This window comes from Centroberyx gerrardi, chromosome 4 (assembly GCF_048128805.1).
Source record: "Centroberyx gerrardi isolate f3 chromosome 4, fCenGer3.hap1.cur.20231027, whole genome shotgun sequence".
NCBI lineage: Eukaryota > Metazoa > Chordata > Actinopteri > Beryciformes > Berycidae > Centroberyx > Centroberyx gerrardi.
The window spans coordinates 22,639,405-22,652,845 of NC_136000.1; the positions used below are offsets into that span (position 1 = coordinate 22,639,405).

Here is a 13,441-nt window from a genome sequence, read left to right on the forward strand (position 1 = left end):
AAACAGAGTTGCTGTTTCAGGACGGCTTAAGAAGATGTCGTTCCCACGAAAAGGCATGCTTGCATGGTATTGGGCATACCATGGTATATTTTGTTGTAGTTTTTCTTACGTTTATGCCTTACAATACTTTTAAACTGTGTATCAGTGTATCATTATAAAAGTGTATTGGGAGTTAATAAATTTATTTTATATTTGGTACACCTGGTAGATGTGGCTTACCATTTAGAAGTCCCTGTTTCCAGGGCTTGAGGAGGCTTGTGGTTGGCTGTTGCTAGGGCGAGCTTGTATGTATAGCAGTCCAATAGGCTGGCATTGTAAATATCTTGTAAATATTTTTGAAAATAACTCTTTTTTCCACTGGTGGTTTTGTTGGTATTTTTGGAGCACTAAATAAACACCACACCACAAAAGTGCTATTTGAGCCATCATTTACAAAGGGTGGAGTGAGCCCAGCGGCTATACTACCTGACAGAATGAAAACAATATAGCGATCAGTCTCCCCTTCTTTCATTCCTACCTCTCATTCTTCATATCAATTGGTCTCATTTCTACCAGGAACAAATAGCGGGACAAAACATTTCCAGGTGTCTTTATGTAGGCTACATTACACATCCTGCTCATCTCTTCTTATCTCAGGCATCTCATTGTGTTCATTTGGGCTGCATGGAAACGCTGAAAATGAACTTTGAGGGAAGTCAAGGAGCCTGTACATGACAAATTCAGGGAGCATCTTTCTTCCTCTTTTCCCTCTGCCTTTCTTGTGTCAGTGGAAAACACTCTCAGTTGTTACTGACCCCTAACCTTTTGTCATGGCCCTGTTATTTCCCCAGCCCTGCTTCTCTCTCCCTGGTGTCTTTTCTGTGTGCTTCATTTCTATGCTGCAGATTGGCCCAGTGGAGAGGAAGGAGTGGCTGTGATTACTCCTAAAATGACGCACCTGTGGGCAGGCCTATAAAGCCCATGAGACCCTGGGCTTGGGCTTGGTCTCTATCACAACAGCATGGCCATGGACAGCACCTTGTAGTTTAGCTCTTGGTTTTCCTTTGTATTTTATGTTTGACGCCCAACACACACCACATCCATTCTCACCCATGTAACACCCTACTGGCATACTGACTATACTGATAGACCACACTACATCATATTGGTTTGTGATTTATGATTTAGTTTGCAATAAACCTGTTTATACTTTATGGTATTGTGGTCCACTTTGTCATGATTTTGAGCGGGTCATGAAAGACCCCAAACTGTACACTGCTGCATTCCACCGTTAGCCCCTCAGGGCCAATTATAGGCTACTTTACATATTAGAATTAGTGTCTTATTATCTTGTTCACTGACATATATCAAACCACAGACTTTTCAATGGAAATTTCCATGGAAAAACAGTTTTGCTCTAAGGCGACTGACCCACCCAGTTTAAGATGTGCACAGTATTTACACTGGAAACTTGCCTTAATCAGGGACTACAGCCTAAGGAATTCCTGTTTGGATAACTGGCACATTGACTGTACCATTAAAACCAATAGCGTGCTTAATTTTCTTAAGACATACTTTTAGAAACTCTTTCTCTCACCCAGAGGCAATCTGTCTACAGTTAAAATACCTGCAGTCTTAATCAGTGCGTCATAACCATATAATCAACAACTTTTACACAGACCTAATCTTTTCTTCTGCTTCTCCTCTCTTCATAGGAGCACAACTGAGAGGTGTTTTGTCCATCATGGAGGCTGTAATTGACCTTCCAAAGGTTTTCCAGGTCAAGGCCAGTGGATTGTCCGTGTCACTCAGCCTCTTCTTAATCTTTCTGGCTCTTCTCTACTGGTGAGTCACTGCTTTCTGCCTTGAGCTCAATAGGTTGAGAACAGAAGCATATTTTCCTCATAATTATGAGAAACAGTCTTGTAATTCTGAGATAATAATCTCTTAATTCTGAGATAATGATCTCGATAAATACGAGTGGAGATGACGATGTGTGCTTGAGTGCTGGAAATGGTCAGATTTTACTGGAGGGACCCATCCATGGAGATCCCAGGTATCATCATCCAGAAAACCAATACATTTACTTACATACATTACATTACATCACAATTAATTACATACATACAATTTAATGCACCTGTGATAGCCTACGAGATTAGTCTGCTTTTACCTCCTTCTAACTTTGCCAAGTTGATGCAATTGAAAATCATATGATTTCTGCTTGTAGAATATTATGTTTGGGACACTGGACCTGTTTTCACAGAGAATCTCAAAGATATCTGATCTATTCTTACATCTACTCTGTGGTGATCGTCCTTATATCAAAAAGAAAACTGTTCACAGACCGACCCTACTTCAAGAGGCTTTATGAATTTTGCCCTTTTATGCCACATCACTGTGAACAAGTACAGATAAGATGAAGCTCACCCAATTGACCTCTGGTTCTGGAAATTCCCTATTTCTCTGAATAGTTTTTGTGCAGTGACTCTGCAATGACTTTTTCCCATGAAATCACTGATTTTTTTTATAGTTAATGGTACACACACACACACACACACACACACACACACACATACCTGCAAACATTCTATTTGCTCACTTCATAATGGCAATGCAAGACCTGACCTATGCTATGAAAGAGAATAGACTGGCTCCGTCATCGGCCCTACTACAATCTTCCCGTTTCTTACCCACTCCGGCATTGGGTCAAGGCATAACCTCTATCACCTAGAAACAAACTAGTTCGCTTTGAGACTCTGGCTAATTTAACTTCCATTCAGTCCAATGCACCCTGGTCAAGACGCACGGCCACTCTACTGTTCTGCAGCACCAACGAGTCGTGGATCTCTCCTGGCCAGCGGGAAACCACATTTAGGAGGTTTATGTTGGCGTCACAGATTAAATGAATGTTTATAGAGTGGTATTGTTTGTGATTTAAATGGGGAAATGTGCTTGGAGACGATTCTGTGATGCACACAGTCTATTGCTCCTATGATGTTTGGCAGGCCAGCAATAGCATGGAAATCTGCTCCAATAACAGCAAATATGCCGTGGTCTTTATATCATAATAAATCACTTTATCAATCAGCTAACAAGTGTTTCAAATTGTATATAATTTGTATATAATTCATACCAACAAATTCAGGTAAGAAAAAAATGATGAATGCTGAAATGTTTTCATGGAAACGTTCATCTGATTGTTCGCACGTTTCATGTATGAGGCCCCTGCAAAGCCAGAGTGCTGGTACTCTTTCCCACCAGCTAGTTCATTGCATTCACCTGTCATCCCAGGTGTAAAACAATCCCTGGCCGAGAACCAGGAATGAAAACTCATGCTCTGCATTGTTGGCCGTGGCTGCAGGGCACCCACAGTGCCCATTCAAATTCTTCTCACGGCTACATCATCATTCAATTCAATTTCTCTACAAATAAAGAGGCAACAATTTAGCTGAACAGGCTACGTGCCTCTAACAGGAATAGCCTAATGATAAAACAATATTTAACAGCAAACCAAAATTAAATCAAATAACCCTAGGCTCTTGTTTTTTGGAGCACAGAGCCATGGATGAAGCTGGAATATTCAATATTCAGCTCATTAATCGAAAAATTAAGGTGCTTAAATATTTGTCTTTTATAAAGACAGGCATAGCCCAGGGGCTAAATTGGACCGGAACGATCCGGAACAGCGTTCCGGCACCCTGTTTTCCCCATATACAGAAATACAGTATAACGTGATTTGACCATCCATCTTCATCTATGATCTGCCAGTCTTCCCCAATATCTATATTCTGCCTTGGCGGTCCGCCACAGTTGGCCACACAGACGCGCCTATCGCCACGGCTGCAGAACGAACGCGCAGCGTAAGTCACAGGCTTGTGCTCCTTATCTTTTACGCCGATGGCCCGCTGAATGTGTATTGGCTGCCGACCAATTCTGCCGTCCTTCATTTTCTAAGGGACACGAGTAATTCGCTGCGCTGACCAATCACTTTCAAAAAGCCAGGAAATTCCAAAGTAAAACTTGTGAAAAGTGTGAAACTTGTAACGCAATTGATAATCTATCCAAGTAAGAATGGAGGTAATTATTAGGGCATCAAAAGTGGGTCAAAGTGGGTACTAGCCCTTCCCCACCTAGTACCCACTGGGTACTAGGTGGGGAAGGGCTGAGCAGGGAGGGCTGCGCCTCCCACCTATTAGGGAATATATGGATGATATGACTACGGTAACGACTACAGCTCCTTGTGCAAAAAGGTTGCTGAATAAATTGAATGATAACCTGAATTAGGCTAGGATGAAAGTTAAACCAAGTAAGTCAAGGAGCATATCCATTGTTAAGGGGAAGCTAGCAGGCAAAATGTTTTACATAGATGAGGAAGCTAAATCTGAGTGATAGGGACCAGGTTCAGGAGATACGACAGCAGCTGGTTGGAGGTATTCAGGACACAGGGAGATCAAGGTTACCAGGCAAGCTAAAGTTGTGGTGTTTGCAGTTTGGCCTATTGCCTCGGCTAATGTGGCCCATGACAGTATATGAGATACCACTGTCAAGGGTAGAGAAGTTGGAGAGACCAGTCAGCTCATATGAACGCGGGTACACCGCCATTGTAAACAGGAAGCAGATTGTCTATGGCGTTCTGTCTGCTCACTAGCTTAGCTAGGCTTGTTTTTAGCCTGGTGGCTAAGCCTGACAACCCTGTTCTTACAGCCGATTACATTGATCTGACTACCGGGAGGGACATTTCTCAGCTCAAGCTTACCGGGACCAGATCCTCGCAACGGGACCAATTCTGGGTCTGTGCCGAGCTACCATGGCTCCTTCGAAGGAGATATCAGTCATAAAGACTGAGTTGCGGTCCATCGAGCTTCTCATCGAGGATCTGCTTCGGCGCCAGACGGACCTTAGTTCCCGGTTGGCCAGCCTGGAGCCTGTGGACAGCCGGTTTTCCTCCGCTGAGGAGACTGTGTTGGACCAGGATGCCGTTACTCCCAATGCTGGCTGCTCGACCTGGGCCTCGGTGGTGAAGGGAGGGAGAAGAGTTTCCCTTCCTCTTTTCGATCCACACGGTGATGATGAGCTGGAGCTATTTAATCACTTCGCCCCTCTTGCTACGCTAATCCAGGACGCAGCTCCACTGGCAGTCGGAAGTAACCAGTTCACAACTTCGTGCAAGAAACGCTCTTCGCCCTGCAGCTCCTCCAACTCTCGGTCCACCTCTCCGAGCTGCAAGCGTCCCCGAATGTCAGCTCCAGTGTCGGACTCCAGCTACAATCTAGTGGACTCAGCTGTCGTCTCCCCTGCTCTGCTTTCCTCTCCGCTGACGGCAGACCGAATCGCAATTCCCCCGGTCTGCAACAGGTCTGCTAGCGCGGCTAGCACGGCTAGCACAGTATCCGCTGGTGCGGCTAGCACTGAGTCTGCTAACCAGGTAACATTTCCCCCCAATCTCTCCGTGTATGACGGTGGCTGTGAGCAGAGGCCACCTGAAATTTTGATTATTGGCGACTCCATAATCAGATCTGTTGAGCTCCCGGGTGTTATTACCTACTGCCTCCCTGGTAGTAAAGTAGCAGACATTATCGAACTTTCTCCAGTGCTCACAGACCTTCATCCGTCAGCTCACACACTGATTGTCCACGTGGGCACAAATGACGTCATGGACAAACAATCGGTCAAACTTCACGACGAACTAGAATCCCTAGCAATCACAATCCAGAGCCTGGGCAAAACCTGTGTTTTTTCTGGCCCCATTCCCACTCATTCAAAAAGCCCGGAGCGATTCAGCCGTCTTTTTAGTCTACATGAATGGCTAAAATCCTTTAGCGCTGCAACTGGTCACGGCTTTATTAGTCACTTTGACTGTTTTTGGACCAGGCATAATCTTTATAAATCGGATGGCTTGCACCCCAACATGAAGGGTACTAAACAACTTGTTCACAATTTTATCCAGTATATTGCGTTTAACTCTGACTGATATTTACTTCAGTATGACCCCACTCTGGCAGCTACACCTGTCCATAATCTCGAGCATCTCTCCCTGGGTCCTGCTGATCACTTCTCCTCTAACAACATTCATGTTAGGGTCACTTCGAACCGTGTCAACTACAGACCCAGCTGCTCTGCTAATTTTGCAGAAAGAGCATACTTAGTTCCCATTCTACCTACTCCAACTACTGCTAAGTCTGAAATACTACATGTTCAACCACACTCCTCAACTGTACCTACTGTTGAACCCGTAACTAGGAATTCGGCTGTGTTCAGTCTACTTAATGTGAGGTCTCTTGTAAACAAATCCTTTATATGCCAAGATTTTATTATGAGGAACAATATTGACTTCTTTTTTATCACTGAGTCCTGGTTAAGCCCTGGATACTGTGTCCCACTAACTGAGGCCAGTCCCCCTAACTACTCCTGTTTTAATCAACCCAGACTGTCAGGCCGTGGAGGTGGGGTAGCCGTCATCTTCAATAACAATTTTAAATGTTCCCCTGTCTCTTTTAATAGCTACTCCTCTTTTGAGTCTCTGGGTTTCTTACTAAATGGCCAGCTCCCTGTACTGTGTGTTTTAATCTATAGACCACCTAAAGTTAACACTGTTTTTATTCAGGAATTCTCTGAACTTCTTTCATTCATTATGGCCAAATATGATAGAGTTCTTATCCTTGGTGATTTTAATATACATGTCTGTTGCCCCTCCCTGTCATGTTTTACTGCTGACTTTATTAACCTTTTTGAATCTTTTAATCTTGTACAGTCTATTAATAGTCCTACTCATAATAAGGGTCACACTCTTGACCTTGTGCTGTCCCATGGTGTTTCTTTAAACAATATTGAATTGCTAGATTTTAATGTCTCTGATCATAAGGCTGTGATTTTTCATACACTGCTCCCGCTTCCTACTCCTAAGCCACCTACCCGTATCTGCTCTCGCTTCTTTAATCACAAGTCAGCTAGCAGTTTTTGCCAAATGTTTCTAACTGCTTCTGCCAGCAATACTTTTAATCAGCACGGGCTCTCTGCTAATGATCTAGTAAATAATTTTAACAGAACATGCCTGACCATCCTTGATGACATCGCCCCTTTTAAGATGAAAAGTGCAAAACCCAACGCCTTGCCGTGGCTAAATGACCACACAAGAGACCTAAAGAGGCAATGTAGGAGAGCTGAGAGGAAATGGAAAAAAGACAAACTCAAGGTATCTCTTGTCACCCTTAAAAGTTTGATGTTGGCCTATCAGCATGCAGTTAAGGAAGCAAGGTATTCCTATTTCTCAAATTTGATTGTTAAGAGCTGCCACAACCCCAGGGTCTTATTCCAAACAATCAACTCAGTAGTTAGTCCTCCTCCTAGTCAGCATATGGAAGCATCCACTGAGAAATGCGAGCAGTTTCTCCAACACTTTTTAAGTAAAATTGATGACATAAGGCTCCAGATTGCACCGGAATCCAGAAACCTCTGTATCTGTACTGAACCCTCTGCCAATATGACTCACTTTAAACAAATTTCTATGCTGGATTTGGAGGAGATAATCTCTCAATTAAATTCATCTACTTGTCAATTAGATATCATCCCCACTAGGTTTCTGAAGGAGGTATTTCAGACAATTGGTCCAAATATTCTTTCAATTACTAACTGCTCATTGTCTACTGGCTCATTCCCCTCCAGTTTTAAACATGCAATAGTCCGACCTCTCCTGAAGAAACCTACACTTGACCCTCTCATTTTTAATAATTTTAGACCAATTTCGAACTTACCTTTTTTATCAAAAATTTTAGAAAAGGCTGTTGCCTCACAATTAATTTCATTTATGAATAACAGTAACATCTTTGAGCAATTTCAATCAGGATTCCGTGCCCAGCATAGCACAGAAACAGCTCTTATTAAGGTCTCAAATGACTTATTGCTCGCAGCTGATTCTGGGGCCTGTTCAATTTTAATCCTGCTTGACTTGAGCTCTGCATTTGATACAGTCGACCACGGTATCCTGATAAAACGCCTGGAAAACTGTGTTGGCATAAAGGACACTTCTCTTGCCTGGCTTCGCTCCTACCTCTCTGACAGGTCCTTCTCTGTTGTAATGGGAGAAGTCTCCTCATCCCCAGCCCCCCTCTCATGTGGTGTTCCCCAAGGTTCAATTCTTGGTCCTTTATTATTTTCCATTTATATGCTTCCCTTGGGACAGATCTTCCGCAAGTATAATATTAATTTCCACTGCTATGCAGACGACACCCAGCTATATGTCCCGCTTAAAAGCGGTGCAACTGATAACCTCTCACGTGTTATGGCTTGTCTCTCGGATATCAAGTGCTGGATGTCACAAAACTTCCTCCGACTTAATGAGTCCAAATCTGAGGTCATTCTATTTGGCTCTCCTAACTCGATTTGTGACTGGCAAAAGAACCTAGGGAGCTTATCCTCCAATGTTAAACAGTCCGCCCGCAATTTGGGAGTAATCTTTGACTCCGAGCTCTGCTTTGACAAACAAATCACTAAGGTAGTTCAATCATGCTTTCTCCAACTTAGAAACATTGCAAAAATCAGAACTTTCCTGTCTCAAACGGACCTTGAAAAAGTCATCCATGCATTCATTTCATCGCGACTGGATTATTGTAATTCCCTGTATTCTGGGCTCAGCCTAAAGGCCATCTCCCGTCTCCAGCTCGTACAAAATGCAGCAGCCAGACTTTTAACAAATTCCAAGAGACAAGACCATATCACACCCATCCTCGCCTCTCTTCACTGGTTACCTGTTAGGTATAGATGTGATTTTAAGATTTTACTGATTACGTTTAAAGCCTTACATGGCCTTGCTCCTACTTACATTTTAGATTTATTAGCTCCATATGAGCCTAGTCGCTGCCTGCGTTCCTCAGGTTTGACCCTCCTGAATGTTCCAAAAGCCCGCCTTGTCACAAAAGGAGATCGGGCATTTGCTGTTCGAGCCCCGCAGCTGTGGAACTCCCTCCCTGAGGATCTTAGGCTAGCAAAGTCATTGCATTCTTTTAAATCGCTTCTTAAAACCCACTTTTACAGGAAGGCTTTTTCATAGTATTTACAGTATTTCTGTCTGTTTTTCATTTATTTTTATCACTTTTATCTTATTACTTTTATTATAAACTTTGTTTTATTTGGTGTCTATGCTTCATGTTTTATTTATTTTTATCTTATTTATGACAATGTTGGACTCCTGAGTATGTTGTACTCTTTTATCATGTTTTGTAAAGCACTTTGTAACTTTGTTTTGAAAAGCGCTATACAAATAAAGATTATTATTATATGTCAGGAAATGGCTTGGAGTTCCACGCTGTCTAGTAGTGTAGCTTTGTATGGTAAAGGAATTCTGGAACTACCTATATCTAGCCTAGCAGAGGAGTTTAAATGTGCAATGGTAAGACTGGAGTTGACACTGACAGAATCTAAGGATCCAAGTCAGGAGTGCAGCACCTCCTGTGTTAGCAGGGTGGAAATGGAACCCAAGAGAGGCAGCGCAACAGGCACAGTCTGCACCAAGACAATAGGGATATTGTAGGGCAGGTGCAACAAGGGCGGGGGGGGCTTAGGCCTGGGAATAGGGCAACCGTTATGGAGTAAGGCGAGAAGAAGAAACTCAGCTGGAGAGAGCTATGGGGGATGGAGGCAAACTGCATAAAATTCAACATAGGTGCTACTTATGATGTGTTACCCTCTCCCCAAAATCTTAGCCAATGGGTAGGTGAGGATCCTGCCTGCTCACGGTGTTCAGGCATAGCTACACTTAGGCATATACTATCAGGTTGTAAAACAAGTGTATCTCAGGGAAGATACACCTGAAGACATAATCAAGTGCTTAGGTGCCTAGCAGCAGCAATTGAGGGTAAGCGATTAGAGATAAATTCATTGCCTGACAGGAAAGAGGGTACTAAGATTAAGTTTGTCAGAGAGGGAGAAAAGACCAGGAAGGAAGCCATTTTAGGCAGGCAGGTCTTAGGGCAGCTAGGGGTGGGGCTAGGGGCAAGGCAAGATTGGTAAATAGCAGTGGATTTAGGGAAAGTCAGACTTGGTGTTATGTAGTGATGGGAGAAACTAGGCTTTCTGAAGCTTTGAACCAATTGAACCAATTGCTTCGGAAAATGATTCACTGTTTCGAAATACTTGACACACCGCACGCTGGTGACACCTGCTGGTTAAATGCATGCAAATGCAACGGGGAGACATTTGGCCATGTTTATTTGTTTTTATTGTATATATTAGCGGAAAGGCACATCAGGTGATCTGCAGGAAACCTGGAATCACTGACTGCAGATCAGCCAAATCTCGTTTAAGACAACTTACCAACACCTTCTTAGCTCTCATTGAAATGGATAGATCCAAATAAGATAGACTCAGTCTTCCTAAGGTGAAGAGACAGCTAATTGTCACTTAACCATCTTCTGACTTTAGTTTAGTTGAGTTTTGAACTGAAGTATCTTCTATCACACTTTTGTCTTTGTGGGAAAAATGTAATGCAGAATCACCAGTATAAAGAAAGAGGTCACAAGAACATGCAGTTTTCATATCATTAACATAATAACAGTGGACCAAGAATGCTCCCTTGAGGGACTCCACAGACCAAAGTTTTGGGTTCAGACAGCACCCACTTGCTTCCATCATCTGTTCTTGGCCATTCGGGTATGAGCTTACCCAGCTAATAGCTGAATCCTTAAAACCCAAAGCCTTCAATTTCAGAATTGAAGAATAGAGTGATCTACTGTGTCGAATGCCTTTTGAAGGTCTAACAAAACCATTCCACATAGTTTTTCATATATTTCTCTATGTATATGAGCAGTTAGATGAAGCAAACACATATTAGAGTGGGATTTTCTGAATCCAGACTGGAACTCAAAGAGCAGTTTTTGTGTAGATACATAAATATCAATCTATTCAAACACTAACCTTGATTTAACTTACCACCTTTGCATTCTTTCTCTCTCCTAGGTATTCAGTCTTCCCCTATTCGATCCTCTCTCGATGTGGAATCAAACATCCCAAGCCATCACCGTTCTTGGGCAACGCATTGATGTTTCGCCAGGTAAGACATGACTGTGGAAGGTTTGATAGAATCTCTAACATCTGCTGTGCATTCTCCATCCAACTTGTGAGATTTTCCTTTGGTTTTCTAGTCTTTTGTCCTTAGCAAAGCATTTCACCCGTGTCAAAACCACTTAAGACCTTGTATCAAACACACACACTCTCACACACAGAGACATGTTATCCCCTACGATGAGAGAAATCTTGCTTCCAACATATTACTGCACTTCATTAGATTTGTTCATTAAAGAAGGCTCACAAGTAATTACTTTTTTGTACCATGTAACTGTATTGATTGAATGTATTGCTAATTGCTTTAGTATGAATATGTAAAAAGAAGAAAAGGAAAGTGGGTGTGTTTTAATATTGCTGAATTAATGACGTTTTATCTCAACCTCAATTCTGCCATGGTGACAAAGACACCAAGGTTTTTCAATGCCATGTGTTTCACTGAAGGGATTATCAGTTTACTACTTGAATATATAAAATATGTCTGTATTCCTATGAATAATTTCCATGCTGTTATCATGGCGGCTTTGAAAAATTAAAAAGGCAAAAATGAAGGATAACCAGTCTTTAGTTAAGAAGGATATGTAGCCTACTCTTATTCTATGTTGTCATGTAACATTAGAGAGCATGTAGATGTGTCTCTGCAGGGCAGATCCTGATGGGAATCAATACTCAGTGGGCCAGGCACAGTGGGCGCGACCCCCCTGTCAAAGCATGCTCTAAAACCTTATTTTTCTTAAAGTGAAAAATTCTGCCAGTGCGGTGAGATGCTTATGCTTGTTTCAGTATCAGGAAAATGGCACTTGATTAAAGGAAATTCTTGTTCAAGTAGATGTGCATTGGTAACAAGTGAAATGATCTTACCCCCATTGACAATTCTTCCACTTCTTTAATGAAAAATAATGTTAAGACTTCATAATGGATATTTTTGCAGTGCATTCTTCTCCTTCTCTTGAGTTTTCTCCTTATCTTCTTTTTCGACCAGGTTCCCTCCCTCTCCCACTTGTTCCTTCTGGTCTGTTGTTCAATTGAAGTATTGCTGACACTTTGAAGAGCCCACGCAACCTCTTTATTTATCAGATAGACTCACAACTGGGCTTGAATGAAAGCTAAAGCTACCCTTTAAAATTCTATCAAACATATTCTTATAAAACATTAATAAAGGTCCTGAAAATGAGCCTAAAATAGCATATGCACAAGCGCCTAAAATCCAATTTATTGTACGGGGTGGTTAACTTCATGAGCTGATTACTGTGACAAAGCTGCCATTCAGCAATGGTTATCATACCAAAATATCATCTACGGACATATACCTTTTAAAAAATTTTAACTAGATTTTGCAACCTTGAGTGGTAGAAATCTGGTCTGGCCGATGGACTAAGGCTAAATGCCACATTTAGTCTCATACACTGATGGTGCCATATTGGATCTCACACAGAGCCACACTCTTTGCTGTCAATTTAGAGACATCCACATCTTCTGCTGTCCTGCAAACCATATGTAATGTTATTACCTGTGGTATGTGACGTTGGTGGAATAGGTAATTTAACCGATAAATGTGTTGCACTAGCCGAGCATTGCTCCGACCAGTGGCGTCATCAGCATCGGGCTTCTGGGGCTTTAGCTGGTAATGTTTTTTGACTAGCCCCGAATCTCTTGACAGAGGGAAAAAATCTAGGCTATATCAGGGGGTCATTGGGCCGGAACGCACCGGAACGCACCGGTACACCGTTCCGGGAGTGAATTTGACGACATAACGCGCGTTACGGTTCTGAACAAATAAATACAGAGCAGTACAGTGGTTGTACCTGTTATAGGAGCTTAAACTGGCTCCGTTCATTTTATGACCAAAGTGTTGGCTGGGCGGTGTTTGGACCTTCAGGCCAATCACAGTGCTTAAAAAGGGAAAACTCCACTCAACCGGGAAGCCGGGCCACATTAAACAAACGCACAATCAAATGACAGGCACACACAGTTTAATCTGAGCCGCGATGAAGTTGGCAGAAGTAACTACCCATTTGTCTCAAAAGGGACACAATTCATTTTTACTTAACAGTTCAATTTTATTTTTTCATTGACCTACAAGACATCTACACACGTACACATAAACATACCCATGCACTCACATGTGCTTCATGTGAGACTGTGCATGTGTACACGTGCACGCACACACACACTGAGTTACTTGTTTTGTTATCTTCTCTGTGTCAATTCAGCTGTCACCTTGTTCCAGATTCTCTCATACTGTCAGCTGCTCTGCAATTTACAATAAGACAATGGGCTGTGCCTATTGACCAAATATCAATCTGTCTCCAACAGGGAATTATTTCATTCTAATGAGGAGAATTCTTCTTCACACAGTCGATTCTAAGGTTCCTTTCTGATGATGGTTTTTTTTTTGCTTATC

The 13,441-nt window shown here is 42.4% G+C and overlaps 1 protein-coding gene across 1 annotated transcript in view; it reads left to right on the plus strand.

Moving 5' to 3' along the window:
- Window positions 1-1,723: 1,723 nt before the first annotated feature.
- LOC139912490 (thromboxane-A synthase-like) overlaps window positions 1,724-13,441 on the plus strand; it is a 34,983-nt gene continuing 23,265 nt past the window's right edge. Inside the window, exons 1-2 of the mRNA XM_071900312.2 lie at window positions 1,724-1,824; window positions 10,933-11,026. Coding sequence (XP_071756413.2) covers window positions 1,724-1,824; window positions 10,933-11,026 — 195 coding nt within the window. The remainder of the gene's footprint in view (window positions 1,825-10,932; window positions 11,027-13,441) is intronic.